Genomic DNA, 22,295 nt, shown 5'->3' on the forward strand with positions numbered 1-22,295 from the left:
GAATTTCAAAATACATCACTGCTCTCCCACCCCAATACATCTGAGAAATTTTCTTTTTTTTTTTTTAAATGAGGTTTTAACTAAAGCCCAATATCAAAACACTATATAATACTTTTATCTCATTGAAGACATTTGATGCTTATTAAAATATTATTGCTTTAAGGCTTATTTTGATTTTTTGCCCAAGAGTATATGCAAAGCCTTGCTACTCAGATAATAACAAAGAAAGCTTAAACATGAAAAAAACACATGAAAGGTAATATGTTCCCCATTAGTCCCAGTATCATTTCCCCAGGATTACTGCTTTCCAAATATAGCTTTAGTTTAAAAATAAAAGGCCGTTTACAGTAATGGGACACTTGCTACTACTCTGGAGCATATGCGCCCTGCAAGGGGCTAGCACCACAGCTTCATGGAACAGGGACTGTGGGGGAAAGGGCTGGCTTAAAACCCTCCAGCAGTCTCCTCCAAGGCGCCCCAGACAGGCCACCTGCCCTGACCCAAGGGCCTCTTTCAGAACTGCTTTTTTGTGTATTGTTTCTTCCAGAGATGAAAACATTTTGGAATCTGGCAAATAATCAGTTGGGCACCACCCACGAAGAGGGGTGACGTCCTAGAATTCGTCATTCTGGCTTCATGTATGGGAGACAGCGTGGCTGCCGTCCATGGGAAAGGGGTCCTTTTGGATTTGGGGGTCGCTTTTGTCCTGGGAGATCCAGGGGTGACAAACTCCAGACGGGAAGATTTAAATCATTCAGGAAGCCCATGGGTGATGTGCAAAAGCTTGGTTTATTTGACCCAGACGTGGAATTTTTTTGCTAGGGATAGCTCAGGCCCATTTGCAGTTGGATGAACTAATCTAGCTAAGGGCAGCACAGTTGTGTACAGAGCAGGGCTCTCTCAAATGGCAGCGAGGGCCACTGCAGTTTGTATCCACGGGCTGGCCTGTGCCGAGTACCCACCGGAAGCCACCAGCCTGCTGAGGGCCCCTGAAGGGACTCATGTTGCACGTTTGCTATTTTGGTCCAACAATGCAGGCCCCTTCCGGTTTCAGGAGCCAGTCTCCTGGCACTCATCAAGCGCCCGGCTTCGAGAGGCTTCCGAGAGCCAGGGAGCAAGCTTCCAGCCTGAAGGGAGGGCGATGTGCTCCTGGTTTTAAATCCCCAACTAAATGCCAACCATACCTTGTTGTCAGCAGAGAGGGGAAGATCAAGAGGCAGCGATGGGAGAGAATGGAGAGGTGGTAACAAGAGCTAAAATTTATTGCCCCGAAGCTTGCATTCTGACTCAGAGGAGGCGGCGCTGCAAACGGGGCCAGGGGCTCTGCTGCACCAGGCACTGCCTCTGCCACAGGGCAGGTTCCTTGCGTGGAGCCAGTTACAAGTTGGGCAGGGGTGGGGTGATGTCTCTACGTCCATTTTGGGACGTAGCCCATCTGACGTCAGAATTTGGACCCCAGTATCTGGTCTCCTCTCGTTACTGCTCTTCAGGCTCCCAATTCCTCCTTTAGGCCGAGAACTGCTCATTCCCCTTTGCCCTCCTAGTCCAGTGGCTACACAGAGCGGGCAGCCAGCTCACTTGAGCTGAGATAACAAGCTCCCGTGGGTGACAGTCTCCTGAAAAGACCAGCGGCCTGGGGGCGGAGCCAGTTCTGTAACCGCGATGACTGCTGCCCTTCGCTGAGCACTTACTACTGCCCAGGTCCAGAGCTAAGTGCGCTCCGTGGTTCTCTCGTGGAATCCTCGCGTCAGCACCCTGGCCGAAGGTCATCTGGCCATGCCGACTTGCAGGCAAGGGAACTGGGGTGCGGGGAGGCTTATTCACTTACTGAAGCTCACACAGCTAGTGGGCAGCTTGGCTGGCTCCCGCGCCTGAGTCTGGCCACCTCGACAAACCGCCTCCCTTGCCTCGCGTCAGCTCCCCGTCCTGAGCTCCCAACAGTGGCTCCAAAGCCCCTGGGAGGGGTAGAAGATGGAGTCAGTCCCTTTGGAATACGGCTTGACTTGGTGTCACTGCATTTTTCTAGGGACACTCCTTCCTTGGGAGGTGATCAGCATCACAGGACTTGAACATGCACCAGTAGGCACTGAGTAATTTTCTTCCAGCATTTTGATGCCCTGAGGAGAAATACAGGTGTGGAGGGGGTGGGGCCCAGATGCGATTCCTGCCCTCCAGGAGCTCACAGGGGTAGAGAAAGAAAGGAGAAAGGGCTGTATTAAGTGGCTCAAAGAGTGGCACGGTTGCATCACAAGATGAAGGAGCTGAGATCTACCTTAAGATCATAGAGTCGTAATGATTAATCTACAGATGGGGAAAATAGAGGCGTAAAGAAAGAAAGCGATTTGTCCGGAGTCATTCAGTTAGCTTAGAACAAAGCTGGGGCCAGAACTTAGAGGTCTCCACACTCCTAGCCTCTTCCTCACTCCTCTGCCTGAGTCCCTAGTGGCTGGTGAGGCAGGATGGACATGAGTGGGCCCTGGTAGGAGTAGAAGGAGGCGGCCAGGGGAGGGAGTGTGAGGACCCTCCAGGTACAGGAGGTGGCATGCACGTGATGTGGGCGTGGGAATGCGGTGGGCTGGAGGTGAATAGATTGCATTCCCCAAATTCGCTCTCACTGGTGAGTACAGGCTGCAGGGACTGCTGGGTTGAAGAGGATTCTGAGGACGAAAGAGAGCCAGGATCAGTTAGCAGTGTCCGCTGGGAACTCAGGGGTGGGGACAGGAGGTGATCCGGCCACATGCTTGTCATCCCCGGCATATGGTGTGTTTAAAGGACACTGACCCTGGGACTTCCCTGGTGGCGCAGTGGTTAGGAATCCGCCTGCCAATGCAGGGCACACGGGTTCGAGCCCCGGTCCGGGAAGATCCCATATGCTGCGGAGCAACTAAGCCCGTGCGCCACAGCTACTGAGCCTGCGCTCTAGAGCCCGCGAGCCACAACTACTGAAGCCCGTGCGCCTAGAGCCCGTGCTCTGCAACAAGAGAAGCCACCGCAATGAGAAGCCCGCGCACCGCAACAAAGAGTAGCCCAGCTGGTTGCAACTAGAGAAAGCTTGTGCACAGCAACGAAGGCCCAAAACAGCCAAAAATAAATAAATAAAAAAATAAAGGCCATTAACCCGTGTTAGTTCTTCTGACCCCCTGACAGATCCTGACTGAGGGTTGGTGATGGGCGGACTTGCTGCTATTAATTTCTCTTTTGTGGACAATTTCCTGTTCACTCTGGCTCACCTGGTGCTGATCTCAGCAAATTCCCCGCATCTGTTCCATGGGACCTGTCGCCTGCCAAAGGTGGGCTGCCAGCCCTACAGGGGAGGCAGCGGGGCCAGCCGTTGTAGGAGGGCCTAGGCAGGGGGAGAGAGCAACTGCAGAGCTCCACAGGCCACGGAAGAGCCACTTGTGTCCTGCATTTCAAATGGGCTCCGATGGCCACTGCCAGAGATGCTGTATCTCTGCTGAGTCAGAGCCGTTTCAGACTCCATTCCCCCATAACGAGTGAGGTTCTCCGGGAAACATTTCCGTATTGGACGTGAGGGCTGTCCAGGTAAGGCAAGAGGACAATCTAAAACCCAGAAGTTATGACTTTTGATCTAAGCGCTGGCTTTGAAATATTCAAAACTCCCCTGGAACGCACTTGGGTCAGTGCTGTCCTTCATTTCTCCGAGAAAGGGAAACAGCAATTTGGACACGAGGAGCCTCTGGGCGGTGTGGGGGGCTGGCACATCTGTGGGGTCCTCTGGCTAAAGCAAATGGAGGTGCAGGTGGAGCCTAAGCGCACAGAGGCCGAGGGGGCTCAGGTGGGGTACCAGCCCCCTTGGTCTAAATTCCCCATGGCCCCTTTCCAGCCAAAGCAAGAGCCTGGGGCCAGCGGGCCAGTAGCAGGACGAGACTTCCTGGGTTGGTAGTCCTTTTCACGTTTCACGTGTTCTATTTCCCCACCTCTGAGTGTAATCTGACCTACCAGCGTGGAAGGCTTTGGGGGTTTTGAACTTGCCCTACATCAAATACACCCCCTCCTGCACTCAGGAGAAAACCCCAGCCACTCGGCTGCAGACTCCGAGGGCATTTGATTGTCTAGAACACATCAAACAGCCCAAGTCTTCCTCGTAAAAGTTTTACAAGAAAATCATTGAAGACTAGCCGAGCTATCCTTTCCCTCTCCTCCTCCTTAAATTCCAAACCTGAGCCGATATGCTCGACTCCCACACTTGGGTGTCAGCTGGGCCGGCAGAGCGCTGGGCTGGCGGGCATGCGGCGGCAGAAACCTCAGCCCCTGGATCATTACACTTGCAGGCCACGACTTGTGGGATCCAGTGATTTGGACATATTTTATTTAACCAGCTTAGTAAAAGGTAATATTCAGCAGCTGTGATCTATAGCAGAATTACAATTTTCAGGGTCAAGGAGGGATTTTGATATTAGGAGGTTGGGCAGAATTGCTATGAAATCTCATGAGCCGTCTTTAAAAATAAATGAGAAAATAGGTTATCCAAGGGTCATTGTAAGGGAAAAATCAATAGGCAGTGTCTATTCACTTGGGCTATCAAAATCCTTGAAATGTGAACAAAAGTTTCACGTTTAGTGTACTGTAGGTTTTGAAATATCAGCGCTGGAGGCTCGGTGGGTCCAAATTCATTGTGCTGTGCATCCAAACGAGGTGAATCTTGTGAAGCTGCTTGGCTTCCTCATAAGAGAGTGGAGTGTCTTGGTGACCGCATTAGACGGGGGAAAGGAGACTCCTCCGAGGCAGGCGGTCCAGGCACCAACAGGGAGAAGCACCTGCTGCTCTGGGAGTGGGTGTGGCCAGTGGCTCAGCGCCCCTTCTGGGTGCTGCCTCCTGTCCCACGGGAGGGCGGGGCCACGTGTCTTCCCGCCCGCGCAATTCACAGTGCCTCTGCCCTCGGATGGGAAATGATCATTTAATGGCGAACTTCCTGCCGGTGGAATTTTGGCTGCGCCGGTCACCTGGAATGATAGCAGTTGTCTCCCATTCATTCATTCATTCATTCCAAATCAACCATTTTTTTTTTCCAGTGTCTCAAATGTGTCTTCAAATTTCCTTCAGGATGCTATACCCTTGGCATTGATAGGCTCAAGTCGGCCCCAGCAAGACCGCCTTACCTCTCCAGGGTCTGTGACTGAATTCCTACGGCAGCTAATTGCCAGGGAACCACTGGGTCTCCCTCACCAGCCTGTGAGCTCTGGGCAAGGCAGAAACTCTCTTTTGTGGTCGGTGCTGTTTTCCAATCCTTGGTGCCATGTCTGACATTTAGTGTTAAAAATATTTTAAAACTTTTTTTAAATGAATATTTTTTAATGAATAAAAAAATGAATATCTTCCTTTTTTTTTTTTTGAATCTAAGGCATTCCTGAAGTATTTAAAGGCCATAATCATGAAGAATCTTTAACGAAAACAAAACACCCAAAAGTCCCCCACCTTCAATCATGTATCTCTACCATGATGTGTCACAGATCGGCTCATTTAATCAAGATGAATCGGATGGTGATGGTTTATCATATGCCTCATGGTGCTTTCCATGGGTTACCTGGTTGAATCTTCATATCTGTCCTTGGGGTGGCTGACCTTTTCCCTACTTTACAGTCAAGGAAACTGAGGCTCAGTAGATCATCCCAACACACCGACGAGGGAACCAGAGCTCATGTCCAGGTCTGTGATGCCATCTCTTCAAAGCCATGTCTTGGGGCAATTAAAGAAGAAGAAGAAAACTTGTATTCAAAAGCAACCTTAAACCTGATCCAAGTTTCATCATTAAAAAAAAAAAATGAGTGTCTATGCTCACAGCACAGAAATTGTAATAAAGCACTACTGAAGATTTATAATACCCCTTCAATTAGAAAGGGAACGGGGTGGGGGCTTCCCTGGTGGCACAGTGGTTAAGAATCTGCCTGCCAATGCAGGGGACACGGGTTCGGGCCCTGGTCTGGGAAGATCCCACATGCCGTGGAGCAACTAAGCCCGTGCGCCACAACTACTGAGCCTGCGCTCTAGAGCCCACGAGCCAAAACTACTGAGCCCGTGTGCCACAACTACTGCAGCCCACGTGCCTAGAGCCCGTGCTCTGCAACAAGAGAAGCCACCGCAATGAGAAGCCCACACGCAGCAACGAAGACCCAACGCAGACAAAAATAAATGAACAAAATAAATAAACTTACAAAAAAAAAAAAAAAGGAAAAGGAACGGGAAGTAAGATAAATAATCCAAATGCAAAAGATGGGAATAGCGGACTTTGGAATTAGGCATTTTATTTAACTCATCAAATAATACAAGTTAGTTCAGGAAACAACAATCAAAATGTATTACTTGTACTAACGATATGTAGAACCACGTTTCCAAGAAATCTAATGAAGATAAATGCTGGAAATAAATTATTACGTGGAATACGGCAAATAAATAGATTTTTACAAAAAAATAAACCCTGTGAATATTAGAAAAAAAATGTGAGGTTCGGTGGTGCTGGAGGAAGTTGGAACTTGAAACTAATGCCTGAATGAGATGTAAGAAACAGCAGCACATTAATGAAAATTAGCAACAGACATTTGAACTCCGTTTCCTCATCCCCTTGGTTTTAGGAGTGATTTCTCCCCAGCCCCGAGACGGGCTTCGAGCCATCGCTCCTGACACCCACCGTCTAAGTGATCCAGATAATGTAATCGCAGCATCATTAGGAACCATGAAATTGCAATTCCTCGGGGAAGGAGCGCTATCGCTCAGTTACACAGAGAAGAGCGATTAATTAGCAGATCTCAGTTTAAAGTGACTATGTACTACATGGGTTCTAATCCCACGCCGGAGCAGCTCGCAGGCCTAATGAATTATCTGGAGGAAGTCGAGCTGGAGCCAGAAGACGTCACTCAAAATGTGATAATAAGTAAAATAAGACAAACTTTAAAAACCCGAAACTTGAAAATGATAGATCATCCACTATCGAGGTAAAGCTGTAAAGGAAGCCAAAGTGGGGGAGGTCAGCTAATTTTTCCTCTCCTGAAATGGCACTGTTGAGTGTGCAATTTAATATTTGGACTCCATTTGAGGCAACTTGATCTAAATGGACTCATTCATTCATTCACTCCATACATAGTATTTTAAAGTGACAACACTTTTATAGAATATGACGGGCTGGACCCATTCAACCCTTGGATAGTGAGTCCTCAAATGTCAGGCAAGGCAGATTGAACGCTGCACTTGAAACCCACCCCCGTCCATTATGTTAGCTTTGGAAACAATTCTGAAATGGACATCTCTGCCCCTTGGCAGTGTAACTGGAATCAGAATTCTTACGATTCTCAGGAAGATGATCCTGCAACCCAAACCCGGTTGGCACCCAGCCTCCTTGGTGCCTATGCTGAGCTTCGAACTAGGCTCTGAAATTCTGATTCTCGCCAGAAAATAGGATGGATGAGTGCAGAGATCAACACACTGTTAGGCTCAGCTGTTGGGCCAGCTGCCATCTTTCCACTTCACCACTTGCTTGGATTCCAGATTCAACCTCCCTGGGCACTGATGCCTCCATTCTGTATGTATGGGAGGTGGCAGGTGGTCAGACTGGGGCTTTAGTTCTAGGACGGAACACCTGGGGAGAATGCCTGGGGGAGGGGCTGACCTGTCAATGGTGGTGAAACCCACAAAAGGGAGGGGCTGAACTCCTGTTTGAGAAAGAAAGGCTGTGGCTCCAAGGCTGGGGATCGGCACCACACACTGGTTTCTAAATCTCTTTCATGGACTTTATCCAAGTGCACGTTCATAACGCGCCCGTGAGCAAGGGTGGAGAAGCACAGTGCTAATGGTCTGGTTTCCTGATAGGAAAATGGATGCCCGAGAGGCAAAGTGACTCATCCAGGTGGGAATGGCTCCGAAATTCGTGAGATCCAGAGCAGAACGGAAACATGGAGCCCCATGTTCAAAAAGCAAGAAAAAAAATGCTTTTTCCCTTTCATCCCAGGTCTCTCTCTCAATTTCTCATGGTGTTTAAAAACGTCTAGTTAATGTTCTACTAAGTTAAGTCAAAATGTTAAGTTATTAGCACAAATTGTACCATTCACTTTTATATTGTAGAGTGCCAGTTTTAAAATGCAAACGTCAGCAGATTTAACACGTGTGGGATCGCCAAAGTTGTGCACTGTATTCCGTGGCTCTTAACAGAGTGCCTCAAACTGGCCAAAAGAGACAAGCCAGACTCGGGAAGGTGGGAAGAAGTAGGAGAGGGTTCCCCCAGGCGGGGAGCGGGCCAATGGGGATTCTCCTGGGGGAGTGCAGACCCTCATGGGCCTGGGCCCTGCCTGGTAGCTCGGGGCCCGCATTGCCCTGGAGCCTGAAGGTCAGGTTCCCTTTCTCCCCAGTGGCTGGACGGACACGCTGTGCCCCAGGTCTGGGGCAGGAAGTTGAGCCAGGCATCTCCTTCCATAGGCCCCCTGCCCCAACTGTCAGCAGATGGGCAACCTCAGAATGCACTGGATACACTGGGTACCTGGATCGGGGGGACCAGAGGCTTGTCCCTGCTGAGCACCCCATGAATGCACCCTGATGCTGCCAGCACAGGGAGGGGGTTGCAGCCACCATGCCCCACCCCAGACACTGTGGGGTGTGCATCCTGTCCCCGCTCCTCGCCATGCCTGTGCCCAGGCTGGGGGCAGGTGGGCAACGGTGGCTGAGTGAAGGTGGGGAGGGGGAAGGCCAGATGGTGCTAGGGTTCCAGGGGACAGAAGAGGGAGCAGCTGAGAACCAGACCCAAGGAACAGGGAGGTGGTGGGAGGCAAGACCACGTGAGCGGAGGCTCCAAGCCCCCAGTTCACGGTCTACTGTCCCATCAGACTTCATCTGCAAAACACAATTACAAAGATAAAACTATTAAGAATTTCAAGACAGCAACACAGAACATTAAACCCCAAGTGCAGGGGCCTTCTGAGTGCGGGGCCCGTGATACCGGCCCTGCACCCAAGCCCACTCAGAAGCTCAGCAGGCCACGTCTCCTGGTCTTTCGGAAGGTTCTACATGCCAAGGCTGCCATCTTACCCCTGGGCCCTTTGCCCTGCTTTGTCGGGAACATTCCCTTTTCCCTGCCATGGATGACTGGAGTTGGCAGGGACCTCCCTTCCAGCCCAACTTGCTGGTTTGCTGGGTGAGGAACCAAAGCCAGGAACAGGGTATGACTTGCAAAAGGCACAGCAGGGCCCAGGGCTCCGGGGACCTGAGGCCCAGCTCAGCCCAGAAGATACCAGACTTTGAGAAAAGCCCAAAGCCTCGTGGGTCTTGTTGCCAGGCTGCTCCTGGGTGTGAATGCACTGCAGCCACCACCAGGACCAGCATCTTCAGGGCCCCCCAGATCTAAGGCAGCATCCCCTCAGTATCAGAGGCCGAGGCGTTGCCGGTGTCTCCTGTGGGCTCAGCATCAGGGTGGGGCCTCTACTCGCTACTTAATTGTTTCTCACAAGATTCCTTTGGTGGAGGGGAGCGGCTAGTGATGGTGGAGGGTGAAGAGTGATTGCAGGGACTTGAGGACAGAAATGATGCTCACAGCTCAGATGAGGAGAGAACCAGGGTTTCCCCTGCCAATTCCTCAAAAGAACAAGGATCTGACATTTGGGGGGAAAAAAGGGATCATAGCCAGCATGGATGGAAATGAGTTTTTCTGTACATCATGGTTTAAAAAACGAAACTGAGGGGCTTCTCTGGTGGCGCAGTGGCTGAGAGTCCACCTGCCGATGCAGGGGACACAGGTTCGTGCCCCGGTCCGGGAAGATCCCACATGCCGCGGAGCGGCTGGGCCCGTGAGCCATGGCCGCTGAGCCTGCGCGTCCGGAGCCTGTGCTCCGCAATGGGAGAGGCCACAGCAGTGAGAGGCCTGCGTACCGCAAAAAATAAAACACAAAAAAACCAAAAAACGTAACTGAGGAACATAGGCCCCCGTGGTGTGAAGGCCAACAGTACCAAGGAGGCCAGTGTTCCTGTGGCCGGGCCGTGGCTTCCAGAATGTGGTGCTGGTTGAAGAAGAGAGAAGCCTGGCCGGAGGCTGAAGACCTGGCATCCACCCCTCGCGCTGCCACCGACTTCCTGGGTGATCCTGAGCAAGTGTTGTTCCCTCTCTGAGCCCCGTTCCCCCATCTGAAGATGAGCAGGTTGTCTAATGGCCCCTAAAGCTCACACAGCTTGAGGGCTCTGTGAGCCCAAGCTCGTCCACCTGCTTGGCTTTTGCCATCCAAACTGTCACCAAGGAGGCCAGCATGGAGCTCAAGGGACGGTGATCCATGTTTCCTCATTTCAAAACCCTGCTCTCGGGCTCTGTGTGTTTCATCTCTCCTCAAAAAGGAGCTCAGGGAGGCCCGTCCGGAGGCCGGGATGCCCAGGCGCCTCCAGGCCCCGAGTGCCACGTGGCCAGACATCAAAGTGTCTCCAGTGTCTGGGGGTGCTGCTGGGGGAGGGTGATCAACTCACCCACGTGCCCAAGTCTGGATTCTGCTTCTATTTTCCCCGTTCCACATGGAGGACAGAGGGGGGAGAAGAAGGGGAGAGAAGCCTTTGAAAAGATGTCTCCTGCCCGCTCTGCTCAGCCCGGCCACACTCCTGTGGTGCAGCTCTTAGCCACTCGGCAACTTTTTTCCCTTTCATGATATTTTGGGTTTCCGATCGCCTTCCAAGTCAAACTTTTATCATTTAATAAGCAGGGAGAAGGAAATCCTCCAAGTCAGTCCCAGTCTAAATGGTCCCCATTCCTGTCCCTGGCCTCTCCTGGCTGGTCCTGCTGCACAAGGGGCCAGTGCTCACGAGGACCCATCCACCGACAGGTAAGCGTCAGCCCTACTCCTGCTCCAGTGGGGCGACTGCACAAACGTAGTCGTGGAGATTGCAAGGAGGAATGAACACACAGCACTGCTGTTTGGAAAGGACTTTGCCAAGCAATTTATGGACATGGGCCTTAATCTCAGGGGCAGCAGTGGAAGGCGCTTGCCTGAGAGCAGAGAGCAAGACAGGACGCTGGGCATGAAAACAGCTTTCTGACCACCAGCCCCAGGGCTGGGGGGTTATTTTACCTGTTTTCTTATCTATCTTCTTGACCGTGTGTCTTTGGGGCCTGGAACATAGTAGATGCTCAATAAATATTTATTGACTCGCTGGATAAATCTGATTATACCTCTCATGTTTCGAACAGGGAAAGATTTGATTATTTAGAAGTCTTGTTGGGGACGATAAAAAGCTCACTGAAGCCATCTAGCTCTCCCCGCTCTGTGATTTCTTGGGAGGGGTGGGCTTGGATGAAGAGGAGATGGAAATGATGCAGAGAGAGGCTCTGAGGGTCACAATGCCCCGCTGTGCCAAGACCCCTGGGTAGGGCAGTGTGGGGAGGGTCTGCTCAGGGCATAAGGGAGCCGTCTGGGCTCTTCCCTAAATGTCAAATTGTGCACCGCAGTGGCCTTGGCCTCCTGTCACCTTCAGCAGGACCTGGGCAGGAGGTTGGAGCAGCTCACGGAAGGACGTATCTGCTGGGCCCCAAGGTAAACTGTGCTAATGGCACACCTCCCTCCCTGTTCTGCTCTCCTTCTCAGCAAGGGCACTGCTGAGGGAGGTGTCCCAGGGCCCTCAACCTGTTACCTCTCTCGGCAGAATGCACGTGTTCTCAGAAGCCCCGTGTCTGCCTGAGCAGCCCTGGGCCCTGGCCGGGTGTGTGTGGACTTTTGGGGCAAGGCTGTGTCCCCGGTAACCCATCCATTACCCAGAAGGGTAGCTGATGCCAGGAGAAACCTCCAGAGAGCTGGTCCCAGGGAACCCAGGCCCCCTTCCCTTCTCCTCTTTCTTCCAAAGACCGCTAACTACTCCCTTGAGTGGTGGGTCGCTTCTCCCCCAAATGCCACATCTCCCACAGGAAACGGTCAGACCGGAAAGGTTCATCTAGAGGGATCGGTCGTTGATGAAGCTGCCTGGGGGATTATGAATCTGCCTTTTTCCAGGGTCCAAGGTCAGAAACCAAAGGAGGAGTCTTTAAAGGTGGGATTTCAGGTGTCTCCCAGCCAGCCCATAGGGTGTCACCATGCAGGGCCCTGGCTGACCTTACAATTGTACACCCTTCGGAGGGCCAAGGCCTTGGCCACCTCCTGTGTCTAGAAGAGAAGCAAACAAGGGAAGGGGGCAGTGTGGTCGGAGCCTCAGGGAGTGGGGCTGGCCGGCTTCTGTCCCCGCCTGTACCAGCCTACGGCCTACGCTTCTCCACTGAATTTAGCAGCAGCTCCCGTCTCCCAAGGAGGTGATGGATTCTAGCCACATTCTCAGCTCCTCTCCCTTCTGATGATGTAAGACAGGGAAAATTAAGAGGAAAATGCAGTACAGTGAGGCGCACTGCCGAGCCCAATGGTGGGTAGACGGTAGGCCTCCGTAAGTGTCAGCTGAGGGCGCCTCTGAGGCCAGGATCTTAGGCAGAACTTTCTGGAAAGAAGCTGGAGCCCGAGGTTGTATTCGTTCTCAACTCTTTGGGACCTTGTCATGCAAAAACCACTTATCTCCAACTCAGATACTTTTCCTGGCAACATAAGTTAAAAACAAAAAAGTTGAGGCCACAAAGCAGCACTGAGCTGGAGGAGAACCTTGGCTCCCCTGGTCCTGTCCCCTCCTGCGTACACTTTGGGGAGGCCGGGGGACATAGGGGGTGCGCCGCACTGAGCGGTGCCTGTCCTGCCCCCAGGAAAGTCCAGGCAGCTCTCAGCAGAGGAGAGTGCGCGGTCGATCAATACAGGCTTCGGGGCCGCTGGGCTATTATTCACGCCAAAGGGCCTTGTTGGGATGAAGGGAAGGAGTGCTGCATGGGTTCACAGAATCACAGGCCGGAGCTCTGCTCCTTGGCCCTTTCCCCGTCTCTGTGATATCTTGGTTATTTATGCAGCGCAAGTAGCGAGGTGATTCAGGATAAAGAAGTGCTTTCCCCACAGCTTGCTGGGAGCCCCATGAGGCAAGGCAACAGTGGTTGCGTGTGATTTGGGCCAGGGTTCTAGGAGATATGCACTCTGCCCTTCCTCTCCTTTGGCTGTTTCTGAAGGAGGGGCCCAGAGTGGCGCAAAGTGGGGCCTACTTGCCTGTGTTCCTCCTTCTTGGCTACTTCCTGGGATGAGGCCCCCTAACCATCTCCATCCTTAACCTGCACATTGCCTGTTCCTTACCTCCTCATACACTCCCAACCTCATACACTGCCATTCCTGTCCTGCCATCTTGGTTGCCCCAACATCTTGGTTTGCCCCATCATCTTGGTTTGCCCTACCGTCTTGGTTTGCCCTACCATCATGGTTGCCCCACCTTCTTGGTTGCCCCACCATCTTGTTTTTGCCCTACTTGCCTCTGGGAAGCTGGCTCTGGAACATTCACCTGTTACTGACCTGGAATGCTCACAGACATGGGCAGTCTCTCTCCGCACTCACTGTGTCTTTCCTCCAGCACAACAGGAGAGGACACTGACGTTGGCTCCATCACCCGTTTCGGGACCCTGTATCCAGTCTTGGCTCTAATTGCACACCCTATTCTCTTGCCAGTACCTGGCTGCTCTCGGTTATCCTTCAATGGCTCCCTTCTAGGGTGCAGTGCCGACGGCTTTAAGAACTTTTCTGAGCTGTCTGTGTACACAGTCGCCTACCCCATTTTAAAAAGGCTGACATCTCGTCTAAGAGCTACCTGACTATTCACATAATGTGGGTGGCCTCTCGCAGGTACCACTGGTTTGAGTCCAATGTGCTGCAGGCAGAGTAAAGTCATATAAACAAGAGTTTCCTGGGGTTTCGTTTCAGGTTAGTGAGTTATGGCATAGGGCGAGGCCAAGGTTGAGGGCCGCCCCCTCATCTCAGGCAGTAACCTCGACCAGTGTCTCTGGGAGTCAGACTGGGGATGGCTCACTACACAGTCTTCCTCCTTCCTTCTTTCTGGAAAAACGACTCTGAGCAAGCCTTTTGCTGAGGTATAGAGTCCATTCCAAAGGTGGCAAGTTGTCGTGTGGCTAATTTGGAGTGGACTGAAGTGGAGGCTTGAGATCCCCCAGACTCTGGTGTGTCTGCCATTTCTAAGCCCACAGTGATCCATGAGGCTGAGGCCAGGCCTCACCTGGCTCACACCTGCTGGTCCCTCCTGTGCCATCTGTCCTTGTGTGGGTGATGCTGAGAGGTGCTGTGCTGGGCAAGGAATGTGTACCATCTCTCCCCTTCACATCCACAGAGAAGCTGCCCAAGGGGTCTGGTCTCTCTGGGGATGGGGCGGGGTGGAAGTAGAAAGAGGCTGGGAGAAAAGTACTCCCCATTCCCTGATATTGACCAGAACACCCCAGCTCTGCCAATGAACCAGGGCTCTCAGAGTGGCTGCATGGTTATGTGAACTCATCGAATCAAACAGGGTGACCAGATGCGTCCAGCAGTTACAGCATGGAAGATGCCATTGACTTCTGACTTAGGATGATGATGCTGATATTAGAACTTTTTCCCGCAGGCTCACAGCCCATGGAAAAGCCAGACACTTCACAGAAAGGAAAAAAAGGTGGAAGGTCAACCCCAGGAAAGTGCTGCTTCTGTTGTCTATTAGGAAAGCACTGTTTGCAATGAGCTCATTGATGACACAGAGATGGCCCAGACGTGCCCCCATCGCACCCTCCCAGCACCAGCCAGCCGGACACACATGTGTTCCTTTGAGAAGTCCCTACTTACTTTCACTCCAGACCGGAGTCCTCCAACCACACACTCAGCTAAAGGGGGAGGCAAGTGGACCAGAGACAGGGGACTCACGGCGGTTCCTCGGAAACCAGCCCCAGCCATAACCAACCAGCAGTCCTTGGCTCTGGACACACATCTCTCCCGGGAAAGCCATCTCCACTCCCAAGCACTGGGTGCCCCACCGGGTAGCCGTTCAAACCAAAGAGATGAGGAAATCATGGCTGGTAGTTAATTCTCAACTACGTAGACAAATGGCTATAAATATTTATGATAGGAAATTTCATTATTTAAAAATGCTGCTCTAAATTTCCAGCTATCTCCATGAGAGTGCCTGCCGAACAGGTTGCAAATTAAGAACAATTATTTTTGTCTTCCGCATTTGAATAGAACTTACACCTAAAGTCATTTAAAGGGGTTAACATCCGCCTTAATTAAATATTAAAGTGTGCCTGTACCTGCTGCTATTGTTGCCCCTTCGAATAAGATATAACCTATTTTTGACAAGTTTTCATCTTTCTCTGTGGAAGACGCTACATGAAACCAAATCAGCGGCAAAGAGGAGAGTAATGAATAATCTATTTCATATTCCAACAGTACCCAGAGCTCGGAGTGGGAAAATATTCAGTCGGATGATGGCAAGAGGCTGCTTGGGTACCACATGACACAGCTAAGGTTTAAATAATAATAATAATAAAAAAGCGATAAACAAATCATTAGCCCTTAACAGTTTAATGCAATTTGTTAATGAACGTAATGGTGGGGACTAATAATGAAAGAAAATAAAAACGTCTAAACAGGCGCCAAGTTGCTGGCGATGCGCAATTATTTCCTTGTCAAGTTTTTATGATTTAATGAGCCCCTCTGGGACTGACGGCTGTCAGTCAGTCGTGACTTTTTGACACCATTACAACTTCAAATACAGCAGCAGGCAGGCTGTTTTCCTCGGATTTGAAATACTGAAATGATCTGACAGTTTTAAAGAAAAGATGTGCAAAAGAAAGAGGAAAAAAAAAAAAGGAGAGAGGAAGAGAAAGACGGTTGCTTTCCTTTCTTTCCTTTTTTTTTCCTTCCCCCTCCTTTCTTTTGTGGAGTAGATAATCTCTGGATGCTGTTTGGTAATGAAAATCCAATCACTGAGGTCATTATCTGATGAGGTTTTTGGAACAGGCAGGCTTTTTCCCCCCTCTTTATTTCTTTACTTAATGATAACCCTCAATGGGCTTGCCCCGCATGGGACGGCCAGAGCTGCACAATTTTGTTCACCATTAATTTCAGCCTTTGAAGCTCAGGGCTCAGAAGCAGTAGCAAAGCAAACCCCCCACCAAGCTCGTTCCAAAATAAGACAATCCAGCCTGCCTTAAACAGAATAGCAAACGGCCTCCCAGCCCGGGCCCGGCAGCTGACGTCAGGCCCGCTGCATTTGCAGGCATTCGTCGGCATTCGTCTTCAACGTGGAACATTTAAAACTCTTTACGACTTAAGAGACTTTAATTAAATTGCTTTTGATTCTGGAGCGGGGCAGCATCCGCCTTATTTACGCTGCCAGGGAAACTGTTTAGTCTGCATGAATTTTATATGGCCAGGGCTTCCTCCTTCCTCTTCCTCCGCCGTCTCCTCTTCCACACCCCACCCTTCCGTTGAACACAATTTTTAACAAAGGCTCCTGACTTTAGAGATATTCGTCAATTTCACATTAAGTTCCTAGAACCTTTCGCAGTTCTATGAATGGCTTCCAACGCGTGGGCTTTCCTCCTTCCCCAGGGGAGCAGGGCGAACAATTTTCCTCCCTTGGGCCACCTCTGAGTCTGTCCTGCAGCGTTCGAGAGGGCCAGGGGCCTTCGGACCAGCTTCCTACAAAGGGGTCACTATCCCGGGCTAGGGGGTCGCTTTTAAGGTGAATTTGATGGGGCTGTTAGGCCAAGGGTTATCTGTTCATCTTCTTCCCACTCTCAGGGTTGAATTGGGGCAAAATCTCAGGCAAGGGCTGATAAGGACATAGAACCCTAAAGAAGAAGCCACTGAAGGGCGAGCGATGCACTCCCTCCTCATTTCCTCGTTCAACATGAACGCCAGGTGTTAATGAAATATTTAGGAGCCAGCAAGTTTAGATGATCAGATCAACCTGGCTTGCCAGGTGGCCTTAGGAAGAGGCCGGCGTGAGGTGTAGCTGGGTGACGGATTATACACTTTAGCTAAGACCAACTGTTTCGAAGGAAGCCACCAGAGGTTGGTAGAATACTTCCCCATCATTAGAGTTTCAAAACGAGAAGGAGATTACTTGTTTCCCTGCTTTTTCATTGTTTCTTCGATGTGTTTAGCAGGTACAGAATTCCATTATCAGAATAAAAGATTCTTGCTGAGATAGATCCCTTACGCTGATAGGAAAATTAGTACAGCCTTCCCACTCCTTTGCCGGTCTACCTCGCTCTGCCCAAATCCCACACCATCCCTGCGAAGCAAATGCTGCAGCTTTCTTTACACGATACTAAATGATTTACCTGAACACGTGCAGGTCCTAGCCTGTTTCGATGAGTACAGTTTCTCGGGTGGATTTTGCCATTCTGCATTTCCTCTCTAAACCATAATGGTTCTCTTCTGAGTTAGGGAAAAAAAAAAAAAAATCAAGTGCTGCATCCGGTGATCTCTGCCCATGGGCACAGGTGGTTAGCATTTTTTATGAAGGGAACAGGTTTGCTTTTCAAGGATTCAAAGCTTCCAATTATACTCAAAAGATAGAAAGGACCCTGTAAGTGCCTATGAAGTCTTAAGAAAAATACATTTTGCTTTATGACTAGCGGGAGAATGACCTCAGCTTGGGCACCTTGAAGCCTGATCATAAATGAACTCATTTTAAACGCAATTCCCGGTTACCTCGGACAGAAAGAAACCAAAGGAAATCACAAAGCATGGCAGAGGTTTGAATACATCGTGAATTCAGGAAGGCTGCGCTCACGTTTGTTAGTGAAAGACCCAAGCCATCCTTTTGTAACGCGCTGCAATCCCTCATTCTTTTAAAGGAGGTTAGTGAACATTTTCCATCAAGTTTATTTCCAGTGGATCAGCCTATAGGACTCTACCATATTGATAATCACATTTGAAATTTCTCACAGAAGGAGTCAGATTCTTGCTCTTCCTGAAATATTCATGCTCTCTTTACATACTGGAATGGATGTGGAGAGAACCCTGTCAGACCTTTTACATGTATGAGGGCTGCTTTTGGCAGTGCAAACATTAAGACGGAAAGGATACAGAGATGCTTACACAGGTCAGGGGAGAGGAGGTCACCATTAAATACCAGGCCGGGGTTCTCTCTGCCAGCAGATTCTGGGGAGTATGGGATGTTTGGAAGGCAAGGAAATCTTTCTTGTAGCCAGTAATCAAAGTTGTGAAAAGTGGATATTGGGCAGTCTCAGCAAAAAATATTCTTGGGTAAAAAAAAATATATATATGCATAGAAAAACAGGGAAAGTGCTAAGTCAATTTCCTGCACAACTGCTATTAAATACCCACCTTTACAGTGAAAGCTCTCAGGCAGGTGGACTATATTCATTAGGCCTGGGGAGGTACAGGGCTGGTTTGCTGGGCCGGTCACTGGCTCTGGCCGCTGCTTGCCTCTGCATTTTTCATGCTCAGACATCACAGAAGGGCTGATCGGTGACAAGAAGTGTGTGACAAACAGCACAGTCCATCAGAAGCCCCCATGACTGCCTCATCATGCCCTCTCCCAAACCAGGACCCCTGACATGTCCACAGGGCAAGCAAGAATGTCACCGAGGCTATTTTGGTCAGTAGATGAAATTACCAAAAGGCAAATAAACATTCGCCTTCCCCTATGAAAAACAAATCTGGGTGAAGACAAACCTAGAAAAGGAAGCCAACCCACATGCAAACAGGAATAGAAAATATTTTTACACTATTTGCACTTCAGCTGAACAGCGGTGAGAGAGAGGGAGGGTCATTCAGGCCCTGTCAGCGCGAGAGAGTGATTCATGTGACCATTTTGTCTTAATTACTCAGAACGAGCCATGGTCGCTGTTTATCAAGGAAGAGCAGATACATCAGTGTCTTCTGACAGAAAGAGTGATCGCTGTCAGGATGGTGATAACCAGGACGATGGCCAGAATGACGATCAGGACGCGGTTCTGGATGATTCTAGGAGAGAGCAAAGGAGGAAAAGCGATTCACACAGATAAACCGAGGACAAAGACCCTATAAGACCAGGTCGGCTAATCAAACGGGGGCTTCGCGGATGGGGGTGGGGAGCCCAGTGTGGGGTGTGCGTGTGCGTGCGTGTGCCTGCGTGCGTGCGTGTGCCTGTGTGCGTGCGTGCGTGTGACCACACAGCTCTGCGGTCCCACAAACAATCCACCAGCAAACGAACGACGCCACAGCGATTGTCACGAGGCACCCGGAGAAATGCTTCCTGAGAAGCTGCAGCGAATCAAATGGCTTTCTGGTCTCCGAGTACCATGTAGTAATCTTTCAGTGATCAAGGGCCCCATGCGAGCTTCTCTTTTTAATTTAACATGTGAGACAAGCCTCATTTTTTTTGCAGTGTTTCCCGTGAAAGTGAAAGACTCCAAGGAAACATATGTCAGTAAGGTACTTACCTGTACAGAAATACCCGGGGAAAAGTAAAAGAGAGACTTAGGAAGAAAAGGACAAGATTAAGAAGCAAGTGTCAAGCTTGCAGCTCAGGCTATGAAACCATCATCTGTCACTGGGGCTCACGCTCCGTTACGCCGAGAGGAAACGTTACATGTGCTCCGTGGCAAAAAAAAAAAAAAAAAGATGGAAATGAGGAATAATACAAAGTACTCGGGTGCCTCGTGTGCTCTGGCTGGTGGGCCCTCACCTCTAGGGATTCCAGTCCCCTCAGCTCTGGCTCTGCCAAAGGCAGGTGGGGAACTGGGGACTCAGAAGGAGAGCCGGAGCGCAGACGCACGCTCCAGGACGCCTGCAGAGGGCTTCTGATGAAGTTGTTTCATACTTTGTTACCTCATTCTGAGAAAAGAGGTCGAATATCAGAATGCCTCGTTGAGGTTGTCTAAGGGAAAAAGCTGGGTCAAACAGCCCTGCCCACGCTCGCTCCCACAGAACCGACCATGCAGAAATAGAGGCAGAGTGTTGGGCACTCCGGCCCGCTGTTCATCCAGTTGTCAAGACCCCACAGCAAACCCCATCTGCCCGTCCTCCAAATACCAAGGAGAAAAAAAGGTCTGCTGCCTTGTCTAGACACAGAACGTGGGAAGGGGACTCCCATGGGAGGAACTAGGTGGGACCAGCCAGGCCCCCGGTTTAACAGAGACCCCACCCTCCTAACTTCACATCTTCGAGAAGAAATCTCTACAGGGCCTTCGCAGTCTTTTCTAGCTTCTGGGTGAGTTTCTTTCTCGGAAGAATGACACCATCCTTGTGGTTTCAGTTGCATTCTTCCTTGCGCAACCCCTTCTTCCTCAAACCTAAATGGATGGATGCAGACGGTCACATCAGACAAGCCCACTCCCTCGTGGCCCCCTGGAAGGACCAGCTCCCTCTCCTCCTGACAGGTTACAAAATGATCACATTTGCTGACACGTCTTCCGCAAAACTGCTTTAGCGCCTGTGTCCACTTTCCTCCAAGGAGATGAATGATCTGCTCGGTCCTCATTTATCACGTAATGCTCAGCTAAGATCTGTCTCGTTTATTTCTTCCCTTCCCCACTAGAAAGGCTGCGCCCTGACATTAATTCTTCTGCGATGACAGCTAATTCAGACTCAACAGGCCATATTTACTCAGGAACCAGGAAGATTCTCGGTCCCCAAAAATAAATAAATAAAAACGGGACTTCGTGGCTTGTTAAAGTGAGGCTAATTACGGACACTTGATCGGTGTAACTTGGTGGCTTGATTTAAAACCCAAACTGATTTTTCCCCCTTTTCCCTGGAAGGGGTAGAAGTCTTCAGAACAGTCCCTACACATCCCATTTGCCCAAGTCACTGTCAAATCTCTATGTACCACAGTCACCCGCATCAGACTTGCAAAGGAAATCAGCAAAATGGAAGATTAAAAGCATGAAAACTCTTTAAAATTCTGCCTTAAGTCATCCACGGTAGTGTGTCTCCCGGATGACAACCATTTTATTTGTGGGTTGAGGGCCCCAAGGCATCCATGATGCTAATTTATAAAGGATTAACTGTGGGTGTTACCTGTTTAATCTGAGGCATGGTTAGAAAAATGAATACACAGGAATCCCTAAATCCTCAGCTCTTCCCCAGTCTTCCTAACTGGGCTTCCCTCATCTCAAAGCAAAGAGTGGGTTTCACCCATGATTTTTCCTAATAGCTCGTCTTTAACTCACTCAGTGCACACACACCTGATCCCAAGAAGGGCACCACTGGGTCACAGACGTTCAGAAAGACCTTGGTGTGTCCACAGAGCCTGGAGTCTTCACTTCACCAGCCCAGAACTCGGCACGGTTACTGGCATGTAGGCCCCCAGGAGAACTGTCCAAAGGATGATAATGAAAGAACGCAGCCCCTGTAATTGTAATCATTCCATTCAAGGGAGAATGGAGAAGAAATCTGTGCAAATTTAATTTGCAGGAAAATCGCAGGGAGTCTGCATAGAAAAGGCTGAAGTTAAAAGCTGACATAAACTCCCCAAAGATGGAACACTGTATCATGGTGTCTTCTCAGAGCACTACTGGGTCAAACGGGGAGAAGGAAAGGTCCTCATGGAACTGTGTGCTGGCGGTGGAAGAGGTCAGCAGGAGAGAGTATTTGCTTTCAAACAAAGATATGTGGGACAAAGGCTGTAGAGGGGCAAAAAAAAGGGCTGGAGTTGACAGAATTGGAAGTAAGCTTGACTCTGGCCAGGCCACCAACCCAGTTTTGGGCCTCAAAGGTGTTGGGCAGATACAATACCTCTAAGGGCCAGAAAAGTGAGCTGTTGGGGCCTTTGAGTGAATAAGACCAAGCCAGCCTGGACAGGGAAACAAAGGCTGGCATTGGTGGGCCCCATCTGTGAGGAGGCCTGGCCTACCGTCACAGCCAGGGGCCGCTGGTAGGTATTGCTGTAGGCAAAGCAGAAAGGAATGCAGAGTCCGGAAAGAATCAGGTCCACAAGCTGGGAAGCGGGGTTCCCAGCTCGTGAAGCAGAGAAGGAACTTTAGAGGAAGCCCAGAGTAACTTCCTTCTAACTTTGGACAAGGTTGTGGGGGGCGCTTTATATCCTACTAGGTCTGCCACAAGCGGTCTTAATCTCCCTTTTGAAAATGCAAAGTGTGTTTACCCAGTAAATAATTTAAGAAAGAATATACACTTGAAAGAAGACATCCATTGAAACAGCGAGGCTAAATTGCCTCCAGGCAAAAACATGTGCATTTGCATGCTGCATTCTATTAAGTGAGCAGGCTGTGGCTTCAGAAGAATGCAGGGCCAAATTAAAAGGAATGTGGGCCCGAAACATCAAGGATTCTCCAAGTTTACTTTATGAATCACAGTGCTGTTGATACAAGATGAATTAACCATTTACTTTGAGGCTGAACTCACCAAGTATTGTTGAAAATACCGATCCCCGTGTGGAACCCAGGGAGCAGCTAATCTTTCCATTGCCAGTCTCCTCCC

At 50.1% G+C, this 22,295-nt stretch overlaps 1 protein-coding gene across 11 annotated transcripts in view; it reads right to left on the minus strand.

Moving 5' to 3' along the window:
* Positions 1 to 4,308: 4,308 nt before the first annotated feature.
* The window catches only part of VTI1A (vesicle transport through interaction with t-SNAREs 1A), a 368,837-nt gene continuing 350,850 nt past the window's right edge, over positions 4,309 to 22,295 (minus strand). For 6 of the 11 annotated variants that reach the window (XM_019940008.3, XM_019940017.3, XM_019940020.3 and 3 more), the window contains one exon: positions 6,244 to 18,839. Coding sequence is in view for 4 of the 11 variants with exons in the window: in XM_019940011.3 (XP_019795570.1) it covers positions 18,746 to 18,839 (94 nt within the window). In the remaining 7 variants the exon portion in view is untranslated. Of the gene's footprint in view, positions 5,698 to 6,243; positions 18,840 to 21,043; positions 21,174 to 22,295 lie in introns of those variants that run through there. The other 5 variants (XR_012326899.1, XR_012326901.1, XR_012326898.1 and 2 more) reach the window with 5 other exon arrangements.

The sequence above is a fragment of the Tursiops truncatus genome, chromosome 16 (assembly GCF_011762595.2).
Source record: "Tursiops truncatus isolate mTurTru1 chromosome 16, mTurTru1.mat.Y, whole genome shotgun sequence".
NCBI lineage: Eukaryota > Metazoa > Chordata > Mammalia > Artiodactyla > Delphinidae > Tursiops > Tursiops truncatus.